Source organism: Saccopteryx bilineata, chromosome 1 (assembly GCF_036850765.1).
Source record: "Saccopteryx bilineata isolate mSacBil1 chromosome 1, mSacBil1_pri_phased_curated, whole genome shotgun sequence".
In the NCBI taxonomy this organism is placed as follows: domain Eukaryota; kingdom Metazoa; phylum Chordata; class Mammalia; order Chiroptera; family Emballonuridae; genus Saccopteryx; species Saccopteryx bilineata.
The window spans coordinates 140572095-140598020 of NC_089490.1; the positions used below are offsets into that span (position 1 = coordinate 140572095).

Genomic DNA, 25926 nt, shown 5'->3' on the forward strand with positions numbered 1-25926 from the left:
GCAGGGGAGTTCCCCTTTCTCCACATCCTCGCTAGCACCTATCTTGTGTTGTTTTGTTAATGATAATTTTAATGTTTTAATTGAATGTGTTGACTATGGTTTGCATTCATATGAAATGATAGGATCTTAAAATAAAAAGTATTAAAATATATAAAAAAAAATTAAAACGGGCCCTGGTGGTTGGCTCAGTGGATTGAGCATCAGCCTGGCATATGGACATCCCAGGTTTGATTCCCAGTCAGAGCACACAAAAGAGAGAGAGAGACAGGAAGGGAGAGAAATGAGACACATCAACTCATAGCTGTGTCACTTTAGTTATTCACTGGTTGCTTCTCATACATGACATGACGGGGCGGGGAGGCTCAAGCCAAACCAGTGAGCCCTTCCCTTGCTCAAGCCAGTTATCTTGGACTTTAAGCCAGTGACCTTTGGGCTCAAGGCAGTGACCATGGGGTCATGTTGATGATCCAGCACTCAAGCTGGTGAGCCTACACTCAAGCCAGATGAGTCTGGCAACCTCAGGGTTTCGAACCTGAGACCTCTGTGTCCCTGGTCAACACTCTCTCCACTGCACCGCCATCAGTCAGGCATCTTTGATTATTATTAGGGTAGATTCCTAGAAGTTATATCTTGTCTTTTGCATTTGGCAATATGTCTTGAAGATCATTCCTTATAGAACTGCTTTGGGTGTTTCAGCTACATAGTAGTTCATAATTTATTTAGCTAACCCCCACAAATGGCTAGTTACATTGTTCCCAGTTTGTTTGTTTTTTGTATTTTTCTGAAGCTGGAAACGGGGAAAGACAGTCAGACAGACTCCCGCATGCGCCCGACCGGGATCCACCCGGCATGCCCACCAGGGGGCGACACTCTGCCCACCAGGGGGCGATGCTCTGCCCCTCCGGGGCTACGCTCTGTTGCGACCAGAGCCACTCTAGCGCCTGGGGCAGAGGCCAAGGAGCCATCCCCAGCGCCCGGGCCATCTTTGCTCCAATGGAGCCTCGCTGTGGGAGGGAAAGAGAGAGACAGAGAGGAAGGAGAGGGGGAAGGGTGGAGAAGCAGATGGGCGCTTCTCCTGTGTGCCCTGGCCGGGAATCGAACCCGGGACTTCTGCACGCCAGGCCGATGCTCTGCCACTGAGCCAACCGGCCAGGGCCTGTTCCCAGTTTTTGATTGTACTGCAGTGAGTGCCTGACCAGGTGGTGGAGCAGTGGATAGAGTGTCGAACTGGGATGCGGAGGACCCAGGTTCGAGACCCCAAATTCCCCAGCTTGAGTGCAGGCTCATCTGGTTTGAGCAAAGCTCACCAGCTTAGACACAGGTCGCTGGCTCAAGCAAGGCGTTACTTGGTCTGCTGAAGGCCCATGGTCAAGGCACACATGAGAAAGCAATCAATGAACAACTAAGGTGTCGCAACAAAAAACTAATGATTGATGCTTCTCATCTCTCCGTTCCTGACTGTCTGTCCCTATCTGACTCTCTCTCTGTCTCTGTAAAAAAAAATTTTTTTTAAATATTAAAAAAAAAAGCTGCAATGAATATCCTTGCATGCTTCACTTGGCATAACTTTCTGCAGCAGTGAGAATAGGGTCTATTCCAGCAGCAAGAGGTCAGAAACAGGCCTGACCTGTTGTGGCGCAGTGGATAAAGCATCAACCTAGAACACTGAGGCCATGGTTTTGAAACCCTGGGCTTGCCTGGTCAAGGCACATATGAGAGTAGACGCTTCCTGCTCCTCCCCTTTCTCTCTCTCTTTCTTCTTTAAAATGAATAAAGTCTTAAAAAAAAGAGAAAGAAAAATAAAAGAATGCAATGTGTGTGCTTGTCAGGTAAAAAACAGAAAGAGGTAATAATATGTATTTTTTTGTGTGTTTCACCCAAAGTTTCTTTAGGCATATGAAATCTAGAAAATTATTATTTGCTTTTTTCAGTTAACATTTTCTCTTGGAGACATCTGTTCTCATCCAGACCAGCTTCTACCCCAGGGCCTTTGCACAGGCTATTCCATACATTGGATGCCCTTCCCCACCTCCTTACTCAATAAGTTCCTTTATCCTTCTCAATAAGTTGTCCTTTGATCATCCCATCAAAAAGTTGCCACCCTTCCTGATTGATTCTCACCCTTATTTTTCTCTGCATTACTCCCTACCACCCATTACATATTTTTCTGATGGATCCTGCTTGTCTCCTCTCACTCTGAGAGCTACAAGAATCCCATGGGAACAGCCATTTTATCTGTTTTGTTCATGGCTGTATCCACAGCTCCTAGACCAGTACCTGGCACACAGTAGAGCTTAGGTTTGTGGAGGATATAATGAGTCTTTATTGGTTCATAAAGATCTATAATTTTGTTTCATGACTTTGTGGCATCCTACCCCAGGACAGATGAACTGTTTTTTGTTTTTGTTTTTTGTTGTTGTTTTTTTTGCATTTTTCCGAAGCTGGAAACAGGGAAGCAGTCAGACAGACTCCCGCATGCGTCCGACCTGGATCCACCCGACATGCCCACCAGGGGGCAATGCTCTGCCCCTCTGGGGCGTCGCTCTGCCGCAATCAGAGCCATTCTAGCACCTGAGGCAGAGGCCACAGAGCCATCCTCAGCACCCAGGCCAACTTTGCTCCAATGGAGCCTTGGCTGTGGGAGGGGAAGAGAGAGACAGAGAGGAAGGAGAGGGGGAGGGGTGGAGAAGCAGATGGGCGCTTCTCCTGTGTGCCCTGGCCGGGAATCGAACCCGGGACTCCTGCACGCCAGGCCGACGCTCTACCACTGAGCCAACAGGCCAGGGCCAGATGAACTGTTTTTTATTTAACCAATCCATGCACGAGAGCAGATGTGCCTCTTCTTCAGGTTCATCTATATTGTAGCGTGTCAATGCTTCACTCCTTTTTTTTTTTTTTTTTTTTACAGAGACAGAGAGAGAGTCAGAGAGGGATAGGTACAGACAGACAGGAATGGAGAGATAAGAAGCATCAATCATTAGTTTTTTGTTGCGTGTTGCAACACCTTAGTTGTTCACTGATTGCTTTCTCATATGTGCCTTGACCGCGGGCCTTCAGCAGACCGAGTAACCCCTTGCTCGAGCCAGCGACCTTGGGTCCAAGCTGGTGAGCTTTTGCTCAAACCAGATGAGCCCGCACTAAGCTGGCAACCTTGGGGTCTCAAACCTGGGTCCTCTGCATCCCAGTTCAACGCTCTATCCACTACGCCACTTCTTTTTAAATATTTTTTTTATTGATTGATTTTACAGAGAGAGGAGGGCATGGGGCTGGAGTGAGTCAAATCATTGTTGCTTCACTTTAGTTGTCCACTGATTGCTTGTCGTATGTGCCTTGACCAGGTAAGCCGAGTTTTGAACTGGTGATCTCAGCATCCCACAATGACGCTTTATCCGCTGTGCCACCACAGGTCAAGCCATGCATCACTCCTTTTTATAACTGAGTAATATTCTATACGTGGATGGACAAATTGTGTTCTTCCTTCATCAATTCACACTCCCCGTCATTTTGTGAACATGTACCATAGATATTTGGGGGAGTTCCAGGATGGGATTGTTGGGTCAGAGGCATCTGTTCATGAGTCTTGTGGCCTGTGCCAGGGTGCCTTCCATGGGGGCAACACTATGGATATTCCCCCAGCAATGTGTGGGGTTGCCTATTTTCTCAAAGCTTAAATAGCACAGGTGCTATCACACTTTTCAATTCTTGCCAATCTGATAGGTGAAAACAAACAGTATCTCAGAGTTGTGATTTGCACTTTCTTATTAGGAGTATCTTTGGGTGTGTTGAAGAACAACTTGCAACCTTTTCTGCAAAGTCTTGGTTCAAAACCTTTGAATTCCTCTGAGTTTAGAGATGGAAAAGGGTGGAGTCTGTGGAGAGGTGATAGTAGAGGGAGTAGACTGAAGCTTCCCAGAGTCTAGAACAGGCATGGCCAACATACAGCCCGCAGCCCAGATCTGGCCCGTGTAATGAGTTTATGCGGCCCACGATTAAATTTTTAATATTCTCCACACAACGCACTGTGGAAATGAAATAAGTGCTACTTTTAAATCGTTATACATAGCCTGACCAGGCGGTGGCACAGTGGATAGAACATCGAACTGGAATGCAGAAGATCCGGGTTCGAGACCCCGAGGTCACCAGCTTGAGCGCGGGCTTATCTGGCTTGAGCAAAAAGCTCACCAGCTTGGACCCAAGGTCGCTGGCTCGAGCAAGGGGTTACTTGGTCTGCTGAAGGCCTGTGGTCAAGGTACATATGAGATAGCAATCAATGAACAACTAAGATGTTGCAACAAAAAACTGATGATTGATGCTTCTCATCTTTCTTTGTTCCTGTCTGTCTGTCCCTGTCTATCCCTCTCTCTGACTCTCTCTCTGTCCCTGTAAAAAAAAAAAAAAGGGTCACACAGTGAGTTAGAGGCTACAATGGAATGAAACAGGGTCTGCCTGATAGCAGGACTCCAGAGAAGCTGAGACCCTCTCCCAACCCACCCCTGCCCACTCCCTCCTCAGTCTCACTTTTGTCACTATCCCTCAGATCTGACTGAGGACCCCCTCTCCCTCTGGGACTCTGGCCTCTTCCTCAGGTTCACCTCCAGACCTCAGGCTCACTCCAGATGTATGTCTTGACACATGACCTTCCCCTGCTCACACATCTGCTTTGGCTTCCCACAGCCTTGGAAATAAAGCTTCACTCCTCAGCCTGCTTCCCCCCACCACACCACCAGATTCTCTTCTTAACATCTCCGCTCCAGTCATTCTACTCCTAACCACCAGTCCCAGGGCCCAGGCTTTGAGCCCAGGGCCCAAGGCCTTTGCTCCTGCTGTGCCTTCTTCCTGAAACCTGTAAATGCTTTTGTTTCTGCCTGCCACTACAACTCATCCTCCAAGTCCCAGACTCAAGGTCCCCTCCCCCAGGAAGCCCCCTAGCCCACCCACCCACCCACCCCCACCCCTCAGCGTGGAGGCGTCTTTGACCTTCCTGACCCTATGGAACTAGGGGTGTCTGTGTCCCTCTATGACCTCTCCCAAGACTGGGTATTCCTCGAGAACCTGGACAGGGCTGAGGCCTCTTGGGGCCATAGATGATGTTTGCTGAATAAATAAATAAATGCAAGGGTTGCGAGTCAATTGAGCTGATACCAGGAAGTGAGTTGATGAGGTTGGGGTGTTAATGGGGTTGAATAGGTTCCAGCAAGAGGGAAGTGGCCACCCCTCCCCCTCTCATGAGAATCCTGGGCCTGGAGGCCTTGCAGAGGGGCGGGTCTCCTCTCTGTCTTCTTCATTCTTGTCCTCTGCACTTCCCCCGGACACCAGTTCCTCTTCCCCTGCATTGCTGGGTCTGAGGAGCACCAGGAACTACAGGGGATCTGAGAGGGTGCTGACCACTGTGGCCCTGGGTCCAGGTGAGCCACCACAAAGTTCTTCCACGTGGGAGCTTTCCAGTACCACCCAGGTAAAGGGGTGGCAGTGAGACCGCAAAGGTAGGGTGGAGGCCAGAACCTGGGTGGGTCTAGGCTGGAGCTGTAAATGAGAGCTGGGCAGCCCCCACTCCACCCAACCCAGCCCAGAACTCCAAGCCCCCATAGTTGGGGGGGGGCATTTGTGGGACAAGCGCTCATTTATATATGGTCCCGTCTTAGCCAATAAGGCCGCCCAAAATGTTGGGGGAATTGGGCCAAGCCCAAGGAACTCATCTGGGAGAAGGGGAAGGGGATGCCTGGGCTGAGTCTCCTCCTCTCTATCCAAGCCTGGTGGGCACCGGGTTTATGTACCCATTCCCTGGAGGAGAGACAGAGTCGGAGGCCAGAGCCAAACAATGAGAGAGCAAGTGAGGGGCTGCCTATTACTAGAAGCAGTCTGAGCTGTTCTGAGGTATTAAAAAAAAACAACAACCTAATAATAAACCCAGGTCTATTTGGTGAGGGTGAGGGTGACCACAGGCGGAGGTCAGGGCTTAGATTCCTGTGTCTCTGCCTAGGTTGCCTGAATGGGGGTTACCCTGGCATGGGTGCTGTGGTTGCTGCTGCTAGTACAGGATCCAGGCAGCCTGGGATTGTCCTGCAACGTGTCCTCAAAGGAGGTGGCCTGGACTACGAATTTCACAGTCACTTGCCTGAACTTTAGCGGTCAAGGCCTAAACCCACTCTGGAACAGGTCTTTGCAGGCCAGCAGCGTGCTCCTCCTCGACCTGTCTGGGAACGGCCTGCAAGAGCTCCCATCATCCTTCTTTGCTAGCCTGAAAGAGCTGAAGACCCTGATTGTGACAGACAACCCTCTGGACCACGTGGACACAATGCTGGCAGCACGTTGCGACCTTGACCTGAAAACTGACTGCCGCTGCGTCCTGGCCTCCTGGGACGAAGTCCGGCGGCACGACTGCTCTGACCAGCTGCCTCTGCAGTGCCTGGAAGCAGGCACTGGCATCTGGTACAACCTTACCAACTTCCTGAATGTCAGCTGCTCCCCTGCCCTAACCTCAACAACCATTGGGGCACTGGTGGCAAGTGGAAGCCTGCTTCTTGGACTCTCCATAGCTGGCCCATTGCTGGCCTGGAGACTCCGGGCACGCCGGGCACCCAGTAGCCTGACCCTAGGCAAAACATGGGCTGCTCCAGATGGTCCCAGGCCCAGTTCACGCCGACAGCCAAAGTACGGTAGCCAAAAGCTTGGCCCTAAGCAACCAGTGGCCAACCTGCCCAGACCCCCCACGCCTGACTATGAGAATGTGTTCATAGGCCAGCCACCTGGCGAGCACCAGTGGGCCAAACATAGGTGAGTGATCCACACATATTTGCCTGTAAGACTTGGAAGCCAGACGGCCAGGGTTCAAATCCCAGTTCTGCCTCTTGCAGATTTTGTGACCTTGAGAAAGTAGTTTTTCCCTCTCTGGGCCTCAGTTTCCTCACTTGTAAAATGGGGGAAATAGTACCATGAAGCAACCTACTTCATAGTGTTGGGGTAAAAATTAAGTGAGTTCCTATAGATGGAACAAGCTCCTACTGCATGACCTATAAACCCAGTTTCTAGCCACTAACGACAGGAAAAGAAGAGGCAAGTACCCTAGGCAGAATGGGGACTCTGTGGTAGCAGTTAGCAGCCTGAGTGCAGATCTCACGCAACCCTGAGCTGTCTCTGAACCACAGTTTCTGTGTAATGGGAACAGCTCTCCTCCATCTCCCTTTGACACATGCGAGATGCTAAGAAAGCCATCTGTGTCCATTTTCTCCTACAAAGCCGCAATGCTTCTAGACCAGGCTGGAGTTAAACAGATAGGTTCAACTTTTCCAGGTTGGATGAAGAGTGGAGGGAATTTCAGAGGGAGGCACTAGCAGAAACAAATATCAGGAGGTGGGAGAGAACAGAGAATCTGTTGTCAGTGAGTTTGCAGACAGTAAGACATCAGAGCAGAGGCTGAAGGGGCTGGGAAAATCCAAATAAGAAGGGTATAGGGTCCTGGCTGCATTTGGGTAGCAAGATCCACATGTGGGCCTGACCTGTGGTGGCGCAGTGGATAAACGCGTCAACCTGGAAATGCTGAGGTCGTCGGTTCGAAACCCTGGGCTTGCCTGGTCAAGGCACATATGGGAGTTGATGCTTCCAGCTCCTCCCCCCTTCTCTCTCTCTGTCTCTCTCTCTCTCTCCTCTCTAAAAAAGATGAATAAAGAAAAAAAAATAGCACACTGCTCATTTAAAAAAAAAAAAAAAGATCCACATGTGGGGAGGCTGGTGGAAGCCTATTGAAGGGAGATGAGAGAATATGCAAAGCAGATGAAAATACGGCTTAAAAGAAGAAGTGTTCTATGGTAATGATTTGAAAGAACTAGACTTGCTAAAGCAGCTTGTGCTCTGATGTTCATTCACCTCTGCCTCACTGTCACAAAGGGCTCAGGGCCAGACTCTTACAAACACACTTAGGACTGGATATCATTCCCACTCTACATTTTACAGTTGCAGAAAGGTAGGCTGTGGGAGGAAGGGAAATGATTTGCCCAAGGTCACACATTAAGTCAGAAGCAGAGGTAGGAAACAAATACTGGATCCCAGTCCTGTCCATCCCTGTACAACCATATATGTTTAAAGTAATTCATACTAAAGTATGAATGACTGATAGACACTACTTACCAAAAGTGGCCTTTGTTATAGGAGGACCTATGGCGGAATTAGGATGTTCTGAAGGCAGTAGAGTTCTTTTCTGGGGTCTTGCCTACAAGAGGTAGACATTCCTAAGAAGCATCTTCCTCCCCAACTAATTTTATGGATGCAGAAACTAAGCATCAGAGACTTAATTTTTTTAAATTAATTAATTTTTAAGTGGGAGGAGGGGAGATAGAGACAGACTCCCGTATATGCCCCGACTGGGATCTGACCGGGATCCACCTGGCAACCTCCATCTGGGGCCAATGATCAAATCAACCAACCTATCCTCAGCACCTAAAGCCGATGTTTGAACCAATCAATCCACTCGCTGTGAGAAGAGAAGAGAGAGAGAAGGGGGAGAGGGAGGGAAAGAGAAGCAGATGGTTGCTTCTCATGTGTGCCCTGACTGGGAATTGAACGCTGGATGTCCTTACATCGGGCTAACGCTCTATCCACTGAGCCAACTAGCAAGGGCCTGAGACTTAATCTTTATATTGTGGCCACAAAATTGCTGTTTCAGGGACTGTGGAAACATTTCCTATTTATAGGGGCAGACAGTGTCTCCAGCCACTTATATTCATGTGGCTGGTGTGACCAGAGCTTGCAATTTCTTCAAGAGGAAACTGAAGACTAGATTTTAATGTAAAAAATGAGCATCCATCTCAACTTAAGGAAGAAAAAAAATGCTACAATGGCTCAAGGTCCTCAGACCACAGCATTACAATGCTGAATCCACAGAATCTTCCCAGATTTACTGACTTCCATTCCTCAGAGAAAGTTGCAGGCTGGGAGAACAGTACCCCATGCTTCAGTTTCCTGATATGTAATTATTAAGAGTGGATTTGGTCACCCTGAATTTTTTTATCCTCTCAAAGTAGATGTGCCTACCTCCAGTCTTCCTTCCCACTGATCTGTCTCCACAGGGCTCACCCTTCAGAGGACAATGACTTCTATATGAACTATGAGGGCTTCCAGCAGGCCTCCCAGCCCGTCTATGGCAACCTGCAGTTCCTGGGCCAGGCCCCACCAGTCGAAGAGGAGTACGTGATCCCCGGGCACTGAGCCTGCAATGGCCTGATCTCCAGCCTTCCTCCTTCCAGGTGATCCAGGCCATTCTAGATCTCCCTTGGCCTCAGTCTCCCAGTCTGAAGAATGGGGACAGGGAAGAACTGTTCTTGTAGCTCCGTCCCCTGCTCTGCTCTTCAGCCCCCTCAGCTGCTAGAAAGGGAAGAGGAGAGACACCAACATATAGACACAGGAGGTTCAAATTGTAAACTCCATTGTCACTTTCCTCAGTATGCAGATGGTGCTCAATAAACACCACGGAGTTGATGAAGCTGCTGACTGATAGGGAGGAGGTTCCTTTCAGTAGGACTTCCTGAGCTCTCAAGACTCCTGAATTTCTCCCAAGTCCCTCCCTTCTATCCCTCTCAGGCCCCCTTCCCAAGCACCTGGCATCCAGACTCAGCCTCCAGTGCAGCCCACACCAACCCCAAGGGATTTTTGTAACTCATGAATCGGGATTGTGCCCCTCTCCTGCTCACTCACCCTCCATGGCTTCCTATTGTCCTGGATACTCAGTGGGGTACTTGAGGACTACATGATCCAACCCTGCCCACCTTACTGTCCTCTCCTATCCATCTGCCCTTCTTCCCCACCAAGCCTACCTCCCACCTCAAGCTTTCATTTCCCTAAGCCATTTACCCATGCCATTCCCTTTGCCCAGAATGCCTTCTCCTTTTTCTTTTTTTTTTTTTTTTTCCTTTTTCTTAAACATCCTAATACAGATGCAGAACTATGGTAGGGCCTCAGGAGGCATGGGTCCAAGTCCTAACTCCATTAACTCCGTGGGTCTCAGTCCCCCTGACTCAGTCAGCCTCCAGTGCAGCCCACACCAACCTCAAGGGATTTTTGTAACTCAATGCAATATTAGAATTGGTCTGTTTTGGCTCTAATATACCATATATCTTAACTCGTTAGGAAACAGGAATACTGAGAGATGAGAAGACATGGAAACCAAGACCCAGAGAAACAGGGAGCTAGACAAGCATGGAGACAAAGAGAGGCATGTCCCAAGCTGCCCTTGAGGCCATTTTAAGCACCACCCAATTTCCTGTCATTTTTTTAAATACTTTATTTATTGGTTTTTACAGAGACAGGAGAGAAAGGGGAGCATGGAATGGGAAGTATCAACTCATAGTTACTTCATGTTAGTTGTTCATTGCTTGCTTGTTTTATGTGCCTTGACCAGGGAAGCCCAGGGTTTCGAACTGGCAACCTTGGCATTCCAGGCGGAAGGTTTATCCACTGCACCACCACAGGCCAGGCTTCCTGTCATCTTTAAGAATGCCCTGCCGCTCATTCCCTAAACCCTTCCAATCACCCCTATATCAGGTCCCCCGTGGGAAATGAAGCCAGGGAGGGGTGGGCTCTTCCCAATGTCTCCAGCTCCATTTGGGCATCACAGGAGTCAGGTCAGACAGTTCCATTTTTATTACCAGAGTTTAAATAAATGCACACCCTTATGGACCAGCCCACCCCGGCCTCTGGTCCCCAGGCCAGTAACCCCAATAAATTAATAATAAATACCAACTTATAAATACAGCAGTTTGGGCGGGAGGCCGCCGATAGCAGTGGTCATAATAGAGTATTTCAGGACCTACTAGCCCATTCCATTCAACCGGCAAGGGCTGAGGTCACCTCCATTGCGCTCATGCTGTCAGTGAATGCTTAGGTCCGCTCATAAGCAATGGCAGTCGTTGGCCACGAGGTCGTCGTAGGGCGTGAGGGACACGCGGCCCTCGCTGTCCCGGTGCAAGAGTACCACTGGCTCGTAGCTGGCGGGCACGCAACACGACGCAGGAACGGCCTCGGGGTTCAAGCGGTGCAGACGCGCCAGCATCTGCGTATGCCTATTAGCCGACCAGAACTGGCTTGGGCACGCGCCGCTGCACATGCGCACATCCAGTTCGCGTGGCGCCAACATCCAGTCGGCCCAGCCCAAGTCCTCCAGCGACGCGCGCAGGCTCTGCAGGCGGCAGCAACGCCCCTTCCCGAACGGGCAGCCGTCCTGGGCGCGCGCATGCGCGCTGCGGCGTCCCCTGCCGGCGCGTAGCTGCCAGTGCAGCTCCAGCCGGAACCTAGCAGAAGGCGATACAGTCAGCAACCGATCAGATAGCGGCGGCGTCAGATGCAGGCGGAGCGGCTGTGCTCGGGAGACACCGAGGCCGATCTGACGTTGCAGCGGTCGCGTCACATCCCACGAGCTCGACTCCGTCGGACACAGACTGAGCAGGGCTAGATGCAGGCGGGAAGATGCGGGAAGCCCCTTAGGTTGGCCCAGGGGATGCCCAGGTGCAGGTGGCCTCCTGGTCCAAGTATCACTGTGGAAGAGAGAGGAAGCTCCAGTTACCTATGTGCTGGGCGTGAGGGTGCCCTTTTCCTCCCAAAGGCCAGGTTGGATTCCACCCTAGGAATATTGCATAAACTGCTTCCTCCACCAGCCACACTTTCTCCGAATCTCTCCAGCCTGTCTAAATAGGCACCACCTTGTTTTATTTGGTTGTATATCATTTCATAGCCCCTACTAGAACCTCAGCAGGGATTTCTGTCTGCCTAGTCACCACCAGGCCTGGCACACAGTAGGTGCTTAGTAAATACTTGAAGGAATGAATAAAAATTCACTATTTAGAGACCTTGAGATTCAAATGCTGATTCTGCCTCTTCCTGGCAATCAGAAAAATTTTCATTGACGGTCTACTAAGTGCCCGGGGCTAGGGATTCAGCAAGGACCCACTGTGTTTTCAACTCTTTGGGCCTCGGTTTCCAACTGAGAAATGAAGGGTACCGAGTTCCCTGGGATTCGCAGAGCCCCAGACTGGTACTGGGGTACCATGGGCTCAGTAAGGATTACCCGGAGTCTCAAAGCATCAAAGGGATTAAGGTTGATAAGAGTGCTGCCTCTGGCTTGCCACCCCCTCCACCACCCTTCCTTCCCAGTTCTTAGCGCAGCCCAGATTCTGTTCCGCCCTCTCGCCTCCCGGAGCCTCCGTGGAGGGCGCGAAAATACTCTCCTTCTTTCAAGACACCTATCATGTGCGACTTTAGCAATGTCTTGTAACTCAATTCCCTCAAGTTCGGAACCAGACTGAGTGGGTTCTGCCAGTCGCTGTGCACTGCTAAATCCTACCTAGGCCTCCTCCCATACCTCGCCCCGCCCCTGCATTCTTCCTCTTGGATCCCACCCTCCCTCAAACCCCGTCCAAGTACATCCAAGTACAGGGACCGCGCCCCCTGCCCCACCTCGTCTCAGGTCTCTCCAGACTCTGAGCGCCCTCAGGAAAGCCACTCGCTTCTCTGAGCTCAGTTTCCCCATCTGGTATCCAAGGAGATGTAACTCTCTTCTCTCACGTTAGTTAAGTCTCGCCTTCTCCCAAAGCAAACAGGGATGCTAGCCCCTCCATCAACCCCAAGGGAGGGCGTTCTTCTCTCGCTCACACGTTGGGAAACTGAGTCTTGGCGCCACGCTCTATGACTCAAAACTACTGGTTAGAATCTAACCGTTCGATCAGTGGTCCCCAACCTCCTGGCCACAGTACCTGTCCGTGGGCCATTTGGTACCGGTCTGCAGAGAGAGAATAAATAACTTACATTATTTCCGTTTTATTTATATTTAAGTTTAAACGCTGTTTTAAAAAAATGACCAGATTCCCTCCGTTACATCCATCTAAGACTCACTCTTGACGCTTGTCTCGTAAGTCTGACAATTATATTTAAAAATACCACAGTTTTTACGCCGGTTGCATAATTTTATTTTGTGCATTTATCGGTCCCACCCTAAAGGCCCGTCCGTGAAAATATTTTCTGACATTAAACCGGTCCGTGGCCCACAAAAGGTTGGGGACCACTGTGTTAGATGATAGAAACTGCTTGGATCGCGGGTGGGGATGAAATTTCACTCACGCTTTGGGGTATCTGGACTTGAGACGCAGGGATGAGGTTCGCGTTCGAATCTTCCCCGGCCTGGTTCGCTGGAAGCCTGGTCAGTAAATCTTCATAACGTTTCCGCAACTCCTGGAATCTGGAAACATTCCGACTGGAGTGCGCGTCGAAGGGTGCTGGGAAAGCTGAGAGATGCTCTTGGGCCAGATGTAGGGCGCTTCCCGACCGCAGCCACGAGAACATAAAGGGCAGCAGCAGCAGCAGCAGCAAAGCAGAGCAGCACGGAGCCGCTGGGCGCTGCTGGTGAATGGATATACTCCTTGTGCTCTGAGCTGGGACTGACCGGACGCTGCTGGCCATGCCTTTTCATTCCCCGGACTTTGTCCGCCCCCGCCTGCCTAGTCCAGCCCGCCCGGGGTGCACAGTAAACACTCAAGGTTCCACAGCTGGGCAGGGTCTGTGGCTGCTTTTGAGAGAGAGATGCTTGGTGGGTGGTGCTCCTGGGGAAGCTGGAGAACCTCCCACCTAGGGTGCCTCTGAGCCTCAGTATCCTCTTCGGTGAAATAGGGACATCATCCGAGCTTGGTAGGTTTATGGGAAGAATGATATTCTCAAAAAAAATCATTATGTGCTAAACGCCATAGCAAGAGCTTACGAAATGGGTTTCTTCCCCCATGGTGCTTCCTCTCTCCCTTCTCTGGTTAGGGCTAAAAGCTGAAGATGCTGAAAAACAAAGCAGAGGAGGAACGGCCAGATACAACCAAAAAGTGTTACCTGGAACAAGTTATTCATCTCCATCACATCTCTATTTCTTCATTTTGAAAATGAGGACTAAGCCTGACCTGTGGTGGTTCAGTGGATAAGGCGTTCACCTGGAATGCTGAGGTCACTGGTTCAAAACCCCAGGCTTGCCTAGTCAAGGCACATATGAGAAGCAACTACAATACAAGGGATGTGCTTCGCACTCCTCCCTCTTGCCTTTCTCTCTCTTTCTCAAATAAATAAAAAGTTTTTTTGAGAGGGAGACAGAGACAGGAAAGGAGAGAGACAAGGAGCATCAACTTGTAGTTGTGCCACTTTAGTTACTCATTGATTGCTTCTCATATGTGTCTTGACCAGGGGTCCAGCCAAGCCAGTGACCCCTTGCTCAAGCCAGAGACCTTTGGGTTCAAGCCAGTGACCATGGGGTCATGTCTGTGATGCCATGCTCAAGCCAGAGACCCCATGCTCAAGTCAGATGAGCCCCTAAAGCTGGTGTCCTTCGGGTTTCGAACCTGGGTCCTCATCATTCCAAGTCGATGCTCTATCCATTTCACCACCGCCTGGTCAGGCAATAAATAAAATATTTTTAAAAAGAAAATAAGGCCTGACCAGGCAGTGGCTCAGTGAATAGAGCGTGGAACTGGGATGCGGAGGACCCAGATTTGAAACCCCGAGGTCACTGGCTTGAGCGCGGGCTCACCAGTTTAAGGGCAGGGTTGCTGGTTTAAGTGTGGGATCATAGACATGACAACCGAGGTCACTGGCTTGAGCCCAAAGGTCACTGGCTTGAAGCCCAAGGTCACTGGCTTGAGCCCAAGGTTGTTGGCTCTGCTGTAGCCCTGAACCCCATCAAGGCACATATGAGAAAGCAATCAATGAACAACTAAGATGCTGCAGTGAAGAATTGATGCTTCTCAACTCTCTCCTATCTGTCTGTCCCTATCTGTCCCTCTCTCTGTCTCTCTTTCAGTCTCTGTCATAAGAGAAAGAAAGAAAGAAAAAAAAAAAAAGAAAGAAGAGAAAGAGAGAAAGAAAATAAGGACTGAGACTTTTGCTGGAGAGACTGTTACATAATATATGAAGGACATGGCCAAGCATATAGTAGGTACTTCATATACTGAATGTTTTTTGCAGTTACCCATCCTCAATTGGGAAATACATACTCATTCTTCAAAATCATAGTCAAGCCTGACCAGGCGGTGGCGCAGTGGACAGAGCGTTGGACTGGGATGTTGAGGATCCAGGTTTGAGACCCCAGGTCCTCAGCAGAGGACCCAGGTTCGAGAACCTGAGGTTGCCAGCTTGAGCGTGGGCTCATCTGGTTTGAGCAAAAGCCCACCAGCTTGAACCCAAGGTCGCTGGCTCCAGCAAGGGGCTACTTGGTCTGCTGAAGGCCCACAGTCAAGGCACATATGAGAAAGCATTCAGTAAACAACTAAGGTGTCGCAATGCGCAATGAAAAACTAATGATTGATGCTTCTCATCTCTCTCTGTTCCTGTCTGTCTATCCCTGTCTATCTCTCTTTCTGACTCTCTCTCTGTCCCTGTAAAAAATAAATAAATAAATAAATAAATAAAATATTTTTTAAAAAAAAGATAACTCCTACTGTCAATTGGAAAATGTTATGACATGGCCCCAAATGGATTTTAAAAAACCCACAGAAAACCATATTCAAACAGCCCCTCCTCCACCTTCTCTGAAATTACCTTTCCAGGCTCAGCTGGGTGCTCCCAACCCGCATTCCTACCTCAGGCCTAAATCTGACTCCCAGCACTGGAGTGTCTATGTTGGCTCTGTCTGCTCCAGACTAGAGGGTTCCTGGAAGGTTGGGATAAGGATATAGCCACTTTGAACATTGGTACCTTGGCTAGACTCAGGGAGGTGTCTAGGATTTGGAGTGCTGTGGTGTGGAGCAGGGACAGTGAAGGAGCAGAAGGTGCCCCAAGAATGTCCTTCTCTCTGGGGCATTTAGACCTTCTATTGCTCAGGATTCCTGGCCCTGGGCATTGCCCCTGTGCCATGGAGAGGATGGGCAACTGTGTGAGGTAGATGGTGGGGATGTGTAAAGTGTGACAGGAATGTGCAGGCAGGAAGTTCGGGATCCAATGAGGGCCACACAGCAAGGCTGGAGTCCAGCCCTCCCTCCCAGCACACACACCCTGGCTGTGCTAGGTCAGCTAAACAGGGTCCCCTCTTGGTCTTAGCTTTAGCACTGCACAGTGAGTGGGATTATGCTAGGCCAGTGGTCAGCAAACTCATTAGTCAACAGAGCCAAATATCAACAATACAACAATTGAAATTTCTTTTGAGAGCCAAATTTCTTAAACTTAAACTATATAGCAGGGGTCCCCAAACTACGGCCCGCGGGCCGCATGCGGCCCCTTGAGGCCATTTATCCGGCCCCCGCCGCAATTCCAGAAGGGGCACTTCTTTCATTGGTGGTCAGTGAGAGGAGCACATTGACCATCTCATTAGCCAAAAGCAGGCCCATAGTTTCCATTGAAATACTGGTCAGTTTGTTGATTTAAATTTACTTGTTCTTTATTTTAAATATTTTTGTTCCCGTTTTGTTTTTTTACTTTAAAATAAGATATGTGCAGTGTGCATAGGAATTTGTTCATAGTTTTTTTTTTTTATAGTCCGGCCCTCCAACGGTCTGAGGGACAGTGAACTGGCCCCCTGTGTAAAAAGTTTGGGGACCCCTGCTATATAGGTAGGTACATTCCTTATTGAAGTAGTGCCTGCATGTGGTATTTTGTGGAAGAGCCACAGTCAAGGGGTCAAAGAGCCGCATGTGGCTCACGAGCCACAGTTTGCCGACCAGGGTAGGCGATGGGAAAGTCCTGAGGTCCCTGTGACCTCCCAGGTAATCAGCAGATGCTCGGTAAACACACATGCTCACCCTACCATCCTGATTGCAGCTGGTCAGGAGGCTGGGCCTCTTGCCCTACCAACTTGGCACAAAGTAAGTGCTCAATAAAGGATGCCAGGATGACTAGGCAAGGATCTAGGGCTCTGTCCGCAGCCACACACCAACAGAAGCCAGGCCCCACAATTACACCAGACTGCCAAGTAATCTTCACATGTCTAGGCAAAGTCAGCAAAGGCCATGGAGGCCAAGCCTGACCTGGGGGTGGACGGGGCAAAGGGGGTGCTGTCCAAGGCAGCAGCCTGCAGATCAATAATAATGAGATTGCAACAGCCTGACCAGGCAGTTGTGCAGTGGATAGAGCATCGGACTGGGACGCAGAGGACCCAGTTTCAAGACCCCAAGGTTGCCAGCTTGAGCGCGGGCTCATCTGGTTTGAGCAAACAGCTCACCAGCTTGGACCCAAGGTCGCTGGCTTAAGCAAGGGGTTACTCAGTCTGCTGTAGCCCGATGGTCAAGGCACATATGAGAAAGCAATCAATGAACAGCTAAGGTGTCACAACGAAAAACTGATAATTGATGCTTCTCATCTCTCTCTGTCCCTGTCTGTCCCTATCTATTCCTCTCTCTGACTTTCTCTCTGTCTCTGTAAAAAATTTTTAAAAAGTTTTATGAGACTGCAGGCCCTGGCCGGTTGGCTCAGTGGTAGAGCATTGGCCTGGCGTGTGGAAGTCCCGGGTTCGATTCCCGGCCAGGGCACACAGGAGAGGCGCCCATCTGCTTCTCCACCCCTCCCCCTCTCCTTCCTCTCTGTCTCTCTCTTCCCCTCCTGCAGCCAAGGCTCCATTGGAGCAAAGTTGGCTGGGGCGCTGAGGATGGCTCCATGGCCTCTGCCTCAGGCACTAGAGTGGCTCTGGTCGCAACAGAGCAACGCCCCAGATAGGCAGAGCATCGCCCCCTGGTGGGCGTGCCGGGTGGATCCCGGTTGGGCGCATGCGGGAGTCTGTCTGACTGCCTCCCTGTTTACAGCTTCAGAAAAATACAAAAAAAAAAAAAAAAAAAAAAAAAAGAGACTGCAACATTCACTGGACTCCAGGCTGCAGGCACCATTTACACACATTTCCATGAATGGATAAGGAAACCAAGCCCCAGAGGCTCAAGTAGGCGCATGGGTTGTAGGGGATGACAGCAATGAGGATCTTGCGTATGTCTATAGCCTTTCACTGGTCTGTTTCCCAGGCCTTTCTAGGTCTGGTATAGGTCTCTGAAGTTCCCTTTGTCTGTTTATAGTTTTTCCCAAATGTAAAAGCCTCCAAGAGTTTGTTTGATCCATGTCCCAACAACCTGGACAGCTGTCAGTTCCAGAGAAGCCAACCTGGGTTCATTTTCCCACCCCTCCTCTTTCTGGCTACGACACGTGGGACAAGAGGCTTCAAGTGGCAGAGTCTCACTTTGCCCATCTGTAAAAGGTGGTAACAGAACTTGTGAGGAAGATATACAAGGAGTGAGGATTTTCTACACGCGGGAGATCAACATGATTATGATTCAAATTCCAGTGCCACCCACTTGCTATGTGACTGAGAGGGTCTGTGCTTGGTTCTGTCTGTCCCAGACTGGGGGTTCCTGGAAGGCTGGGGCAAGGATGAAGTTACTCTGGGCCCCAGTCCCCTGGCTGGCCCCAGAGAGGAGGTACAAAGGAATTGGGGTGCTATAGTTTAGGACAGAAAGGGTAAGTGTCAAAACTAGCCACCAGATAGTGAAGGGGAATGGGATGCCCCAGGGACCTTTTCCCCTGAGTCACCCAGACCTTTCTCTACTGCTCAGGACTCCTGGCCCTGGGCACTGGACCCTGTGCCACAGAGAAGATAGGCAGATGGTGGGGGGGTGTAAAGTATGACAAAAGTGTGCAGACAAGAGGTACAAAGATAAATGGGGCCACATAGCAATGCTTCCACTAAAATAATGGGGTTCAGTCCCTCCCCCAGCACAAACCCACTGGCTGTGTGAGGCCAGCCAAGCCTTCAGCCCCCTGAGACTCAGCCTCAGCTCTGTGAAGTGGGATTATCGCCAAGTAACAGAAGGTTCTGAGGCAACCCCAATCTCCCCACGCCCCGTTAAGCCCTGGTACTTAGCAGCTGCTCATCTTCCCATCCTGACAGCAGCTGGAGGTTAAACACAGCCTCTTTTTCCACTCAGACTCATTCCATCTCTAGTGATAAGGAAATGAAGGGGCAGGTAAAGTGGAACCTGCACATGTTTACCCAGGCCATGTGGGTTGTGTCTGAGTTCTGTCAGAACACCTGGGTTCCCGTGAACCCAGAGGTGGGAGGTTCTCTGAAAACCATCTCTGCTCGCCTCCCTAGCTCTCCTGGGGACTGCCCAGGTAGAATGCTCCACAGAAAATTAACAAGAAAGTCAACATTTGAAAGTGGACAGTTCAGTGGCATTTAGCATCTGAATACTAAAAGATGATTGAAATACAATCATCTTTTCAGAACATTTCCATCACCCCAGAAGGAGACCCTGTCTCCAAGAACAGTCACTCCCCATCCCCTGCCCCAGGCCCTGGCAACCACTGATCTACTCTGCTTTCTGTCTATAGATTTGCCTGTTTTGAACATTTTGTATTAAAATATTCTACACCTGGCCCTGGCTGGGTTGCACAATGGATAAAGCATTGACTCAGAGCACCAGAGGTCTTAGATTTAACCCTCATTCAGGGCACATACAAGAAGCAATCAGTGAGGCCTGACCTGTGGTGGCGCAGTGGATAAAGCGTCGACCTGGAAATGCTGAGGTTGCCAGTTCGAAACCCTGGGCTTGCCTGGTCAAGGCACATATGGGAGTTGATGCTTCCAGCTCCTCCCCCCTTCTTTCTCTCTCTGTCTCTCTCTCTTCTCTAAAAAATGAATAAATAAAAAAATTAAAAAAAAAAGAAGCAATCAGTGAGTACACAACTAAATAGAACAACTAAGTGAAACAATGAATTGATGCTTCTCTCTCTCTTTCCCTCCTGCCCCTCCCTCTCTCTTTCTCAAATCAGTGGGATTTTTTTTTTAATTTTAAAAAAGTTTATTTTACTAACTTTAGAGAGACAGGAAAAGAGAGAGACAGGAACAATGATTTGCTCCTACATGTGCTCTGATCAGAGAATAAACCAACAACCTCTGTGCTTTGGGACAATGCTCTAACCCAGTGATTTTCAACCTTTTTTGAGCCCAGCACATTTTTTACATTTACAAAATCCTGGGGCACACCACCTACCAAAATGACCAAAATGATACTCTAACACAGTACATATTATACATATAGTTAATAATATAGTTTCTAAATGTATTTATACTCACTTAGTGTGAAACCTGGGCCTGTTTCGATGAACACAAAAGGGATATCCTGGCAGGAATGGTAGAAAGGCACACACGAAGCTCTTCCTCAACAGTTCTCAGTCTCTCTCTGTTTTTAGTTTTTATCTCAGTCAAGCTTGAGAAGCTCAGCTCACATAGATATGTGGTTGAAAACGGGAGCAATGTCAAAATAGCTTTGTTGGCCAGAATGGGGAACTCCTTGGCAATAGATAACCAAAAACTGTCCAAAGGAAGGTCAGCAAACTTTAGCTTTAAACCACGATCTTGTTTCAGTTCAGTGAGTTCCTCTTGCTCCTTTAAAGTCATGTCCTTTCCAGCAACGATACTGAGCTATATGGGTCCCTAACCCAGTCAAGGCATTCTGTGAAGGCTGAAGAGAAATAAAATGACAACGTCTTCTCAAGAGTTTTCAAATGTCTGCCAATCACCTCGCACATTGCAGCAGTGGTTGCCATCATGCTGCTTCTCGGTGAGCGGGAACATCTCAAGGTTGCCACGCTGTGCATGTTGTTGCCAGAGCTGCACCTTTAAACGGAATCCGTTAATTTTATCAGTGCTTGTAAGCAGGTTTTCATTTCGGCCTTGCATCCGTGTGTTCAGTTCATTCAGATAATGAAATATATCAGCTAGGTATGCCAGCTTTGCACACCACTCATCACTTGCAAGCAACTTTGAGTAATCAGACCTCTCATTTGTCAGAAATACTTTAAGTTCCTCTCGCAACTCATACACACGGGCTTCCCTTTGCCGCGCGACAGCCACCGGACCTCCATGTGGAGCAATAAGATTTTATGTTCCGCTCCCATTTCTTTACACAAAGGTGCAAATAAGCCACACCTCAAAGGTTGCGTCTTCACAAAGTTCACTATGCTCACAACATCATCCAACACAGGAGCTAGATCTGCTGGTAAGGTCTTTGCAACAAGGGCCTCACAGTGCAAAAAACAGTGCGTAACAATAACATCTGGGTTTCTTTCTTTGACCCTACTTACGAAGCCTTTGATGCGCCCGACCATGGCTGCGGCTCCATCAGTGCAGACACCTGTGCAGTTTTCCCATGTAAGCCCGCTTTTATCAAGATATTCCAACGTGACCCGAAATATTTCCTCTCCTATTGATTTTTCTGGCAGTGCCTTGCAAAATAGGAAGTTTTCTCTAATGGCTTCTCCATCCACAAAATGCACGTTGGCCAAGAGCTGACAATGTCCACTAATATCCGTCGACTCATCAAGTTGCAAGGCAAATTTCTTACTGATGAGCACCTTTTCCAAAACAACAGTTTCAATGTCCGCAGACATGTCATCAATACATCTGGCAATTGTGTTATCTGAGAGGCACTTTAGTTATCTCTCTTTTTTTTTTCTTTCTGTATTTTTCCAAAGCTGGAAACGGGGAGAGACAGCCAGACAGACTCCCGCATGCGCCTGACCGGGATCCAGCCAGCACGCCCACCAGGGGCGAAGCTCTGCCCACCAGGGGGCGGTGCTCTGCCCCTCCGGGGGGTCGCTCTGCTGAGACCAGAGCCACTCTAGCGCCTGGGGCAGAGGCCAAGGAGCCATCCCCGGCGCCTGGGCCATCTTTGCTCCAATAGAGCCTCGCCGCGGGAGGGGAAGAGAGAGACAGAGAGGAAGGAGAGGGGGAGGGGTGGAGAAGCAGATGGGCGCTTCTCCTGTGTGCCCTGGCCGGGAATCGAACCCGGGACCCCTTGCACGCCAGGCCAACGCTCTACCACTGAGCCAACCGGCCAGGGCCTTTCTTTGGTTGCGGTAGGGCCAAGCATCTCATTTACAATGGCTTTACAAGCTGGCAGTATTAATGTTTCTGCCACAGTGTGGGACTTTTTTGATTTAGCTACGAGTTCAGCAACAAGGTAGCTAGCTTTGAGGGCTCTCTCATTTACCTTTGTGGTTTTTCTCAAAAAAGTTGCCGGTTTCTCATTGTTTGTACGTAAATGTACAAAATAGTCCATCGGCTTGTTTTGAACGGAAGGGTGTTTCATTTGGAGATGGTGTTTAAGCTTGCTTGGCACCATGGCACTATTGGATAGCTTCTCACCACACACCAAGCACAGCAGAGTCGGTGCTGTCTCATCCCTGGTGAAAGTAAATGAAAGATAGCTTTCGCTGTATTGCCTCGAGCTCACCGTCTTGTCTTTTTTCTTTTGTTGACCACTCATACTAGGGCCTTCATCTGGGTCAGAATTTTGTCCAGGGCCCTGTTCGGCATTTGCATTTTCCCTTCTCAAAAACTTCTCCATCACTGTCACTTGCTCATCTTGCTGAGATCCCAAACTGTCACAAGAGTGAAATATGCCTGGCAGAGGTCCTTTAAATAAATTACATTTATTAAAAAAAAAGTTAAATAAGAAAGGATAACCCCCTCATATATACAGTCCCATGTAACATCCCTCATATATACAGTCCCACGTAACATCCCCTTATAAATACAGTCCCATGTAACATCCCCTCATATACAGTCCCACGTAACATCCCCTTATAAATACAGTCCCATGTAACATCCCCTTATAAATACAGTCCCACGTAACATCCCCTCATATACAGTCCCACGTAACATCCCCTTATAAATACAGTCCCACGTAACATCCCCTCATATACAGTCCCATGTAACATCCCCTCATATATACAGTCCCGTGTAACCTCATATATACAGTCCCATGTAACCCCTCATATATATATAGTCCCATGTATCCTCTCATATATACAGTCCCATGTATCCTCTCATATATACAGTCCCATGTATCCCCTCATATATAGAGTCCCATGTATCCTCTCATATATCCAGTCCAGCTAATGGATACTGGAGCTTTCATCAAGGTTGTGGGTTCAAATCAATTTGGCAAATACTCTCTTTATATAGAGACTGGACAAAATTAATTTTAGAAAATGTTGGGTACTTGTGTAACATCATAAGTCCTCAGAGCATCTCTACTGTCAGATTGAGAAGTTTGCTTTCTAGGTAAGGATTCTGATAAATACTAGAGTTCTCCCTGAGGTTGTGGGTTCAAATCCCATGGTCAGCTGAGTGCAGGGGCCTTGGTTCTGTCTGTTTTGATGGTGTATATAGAGATTTGAGCTCTTTAAGAAGATGACCCTTCAGGAGGCCATATACAATATAGATAACATTGTGATGCATTGTATGTATATCACCCTCTGCGGGGGCCTCTTTTAAAAAGAAAAAGGTCAAATATCTATATATACCATCAGGATAGACATAACCAGCTAAGGCTGAGGCTTCTTCTAGTGGTGGTAACATTTACCTCCAGTCCTGACCAGGATTAGAAATCGGGACCATGGGGAGGAGTAGCAGCTTCAACTACTCGCCACGGCCACACAATGACAAGTGCGCGGCAGCCCGAAAGGGGACCTTCCTGGGTGTGGATGAGAGGCGGCCTACTATTGGTTCATCACTAGTGGTCGGGATGAATCCTAGAAGGTGATTGGTCACTGAGCATTCCCTGTGCCTCCACTCTTCTTGTCGCTGATAGCTGGAGGGATTGTGAGGGGAATGTTTATGTTTGGATGGAGGCGGCTGGCGGCAGGCCGGATAAATAGCCTCTGCAGGCCGCAGTTTGGGGACCCATGTTTAATTTCCCCACGGCACACCTGACCATGTCTCACGGCACACTGGTTGAAAAACACTGCCTAACCACCTAGCTATCTGGCCAGGGCTGGATTTTTTTTTTTTTTTTTAATATTCTGTACTCTTGGTCTGACCTGTGGTGGCGCAATGGATAAAACATTGACCTGGAACACTGAGGTCGCTGGTTCGAAACCCCAGGCTTGCCTGGTCAAGGCACATATAGGAGTTGATGCTTTCTGCTGCTTCTCCCCCTTCTCTCTCTCTCTCTCTCTCTCTCTCTCTCTCTCTCTCCCTCCCCTCTCTAAAATAAAAAAAATAACATTTAAAAAAATATTCTGCATCCAATTTCTAATGTCGGGAGGGGAGATTCCCTGCCTCAAAAATTCTCCCATACTGCCCTGGCCTGTTGGCTCAGCGGTAGAGCGTCGGCCTGGTGTGTGGAAGTCCCGGGTTCGATTCCTGGCCAGGGCACACAGAAGAAGCACCCATCTGCTTCTCCACCCCTCCCCCTCTCCTTCCTCTCTGTCTCTCTCTTCCCCTCCCCCAGCGAGGCTCCATTGGAGCAAAGATGGCCCGGGCACTGAGAATGGCTCTGTGGCCTCTGCCTCAGGTGCTAGAATGGCTCTGGATGCGACAGAGCGACGCCCCGGAGGGGCAGAGCATCGACCCCTGGTGGGCATGCCGGGTGGATCCCGGCCGGGCGCATGCGGGCGTCTGTCTGACTGCCTCCCCATTTTCAGTTTGGAAAAATGGAAAAAAAAAATTCTCCCATACCACCTGGGTGTCCTATAATTCAATCCAAGTCTGACACTATTTACCTGGAGATAACATCAGAGCATATAGATTCAGGGCTCTTAGTCCCACAAGACTGTCACTCTCCTCTTCAGATGCCAATTGCAAGTCCAGGTTATCACCTATTCTTCTGACATACTGGCTATAAATTGAGAGTTACCATGACTCCCTTGTTGGGTTAGATTAATTTGCTAGACATGTCAGGGAACTTCAGAATCCATTTACTCACTAGATTACTGATTTATTACAAAGGATATTAAAATATAAGAATCAACAGCAAAGGCCCTGGCTGGTGGTTCAGTGGATAGAGCATTGGCTTGGAGTATGGACATCTCAGGTTCAATTCCTGGTCAGAGCACACAGAAGAAGTGACCATCTGCTTCTCCCCCACCCTTTCTTCTCCCCCTTCTCTCCCTCTTCCTCAACCACAACCAGTGGCCTGATTGGTTTGAGTGTAACCTTGGGTGCCAAGGATAGCTCTGTTAGAGCATGTCAGCCTCGGGTGCTAAAAATAGCTTGGTACTCCAGCATTGGCCCTAGACAGGGTTGCTTGCGGGATCCCAGTTGGGGCACATGCAGAGTCTGCCTCATTATTTCCCTCCCTCTCACCTAAAAAAAAAAAAAAAAAAAATCAGCAGACAGATGAAAAGATGCACAGGGCAAAGTATGGAGAAGGGCCACAGAGCTTCCATGTAATCTCCAAATGCACCACCCTTTTAGCACCTCCACATGTTCACCAACCTGGGAGTTCCTGGGACCTCATCCTTCTAGGTTTCTATGGAAGCTCCTGACATAGGCATGACTGATGAAATCATTGACCACTGGTGATTGATTCAACCTCCAGTGCCTCTTCTCTCCCCTCACCAGAGGTCATGGATGAGACTGAAACTCCTAACCTTTTTTAATTTTTATTTTTGAGAGAGGCATAAATTTGTAGTTGCATCGCTTTAGTTGTTCATTGATTGCTTCTCATCATGCCTTGATGGGGGGAGGGGTCAATCCTTGCTCAGGCCAGTGACCTTTGGCATCAAGTGGCTCAAGTTAGCCACTTCAGCATCATGTTGATCCTGTGCTCAAGCTGGTGAGCCTGTGTTGAGCTTGTGCTCAAGCTGGCAACCTCAAGGTTTCAAAACTGGGTCCTCAGCATCCCAGGTCAGCACTCTATTCACTGTGCCACCACAGGTCAGGCTGAACTTCTAACCTTCTAATCACATGGTTGTCTCCACAGGCCACCAGCCTCCATCCTTAAGTGTGGTTTCTAAAAGTCACTTCATTAACATAACAAAATATACCTTTCTCACTCTCTTTACAGGAAATTCAAATGATTTAAGGAGCTTGGTGCCAGAAATGGGGTGGAAAACCAAATATATATATTTCATATTGTAAATTACAATATTTTAGATTTTATTTATTCATTTTAGAGAGAGGGGACAGGGAGAGAGAGAGAGAGAGAGACA

The 25926-nt window shown here is 48.9% G+C and overlaps 2 protein-coding genes across 4 annotated transcripts; one reads left to right on the forward strand and one right to left on the reverse strand.

The window, feature by feature from the left end:
• Positions 1-5308: 5308 nt before the first annotated feature.
• Positions 5309-9475, forward strand: LRRC25 (leucine rich repeat containing 25). Of its 3 annotated transcripts, none has more exons than XM_066269383.1 (3): positions 5309-5405; positions 5981-6774; positions 9063-9475. In XM_066269383.1, exons 2-3 carry the CDS (start codon positions 5990-5992, stop codon positions 9199-9201), a joined length of 924 nt encoding a protein of 307 aa, XP_066125480.1. In that variant the 5' UTR covers positions 5309-5405; positions 5981-5989; the 3' UTR covers positions 9202-9475. The 3 variants fall into 3 exon arrangements, with proteins under 3 accessions (XP_066125480.1, XP_066125489.1, XP_066125471.1); XM_066269392.1 differs by having other exon boundaries at positions 5336-5483; XM_066269374.1 differs by having other exon boundaries at positions 5336-5455.
• Positions 9476-9551: 76 nt separating this feature from the next.
• Positions 9552-13489, reverse strand: GDF15 (growth differentiation factor 15). Its single transcript, XM_066269362.1, is given in 3 exon segments — positions 9552-11475; positions 11478-11522; positions 13098-13489. Coding segments are annotated over 3 exon segments (984 nt in total). The 5' UTR covers positions 13441-13489; the 3' UTR covers positions 9552-10879.
• Positions 13490-25926: the final 12437 nt, after the last annotated feature.

Bases quoted from the DNA above. Each gene is read 5' to 3' on its own strand.
- LRRC25 (XM_066269383.1), top strand. From the start codon at position 5,990: ATGGGGGTTACCCTGGCATGGGTGCTGTGGTTGCTGCTGCTAGTACAG. The intron at 6,775-9,062 runs GTGAGTGATCCA...CTGTCTCCACAG, and splicing joins CACCAGTGGGCCAAACATAG to GGCTCACCCTTCAGAGGACA.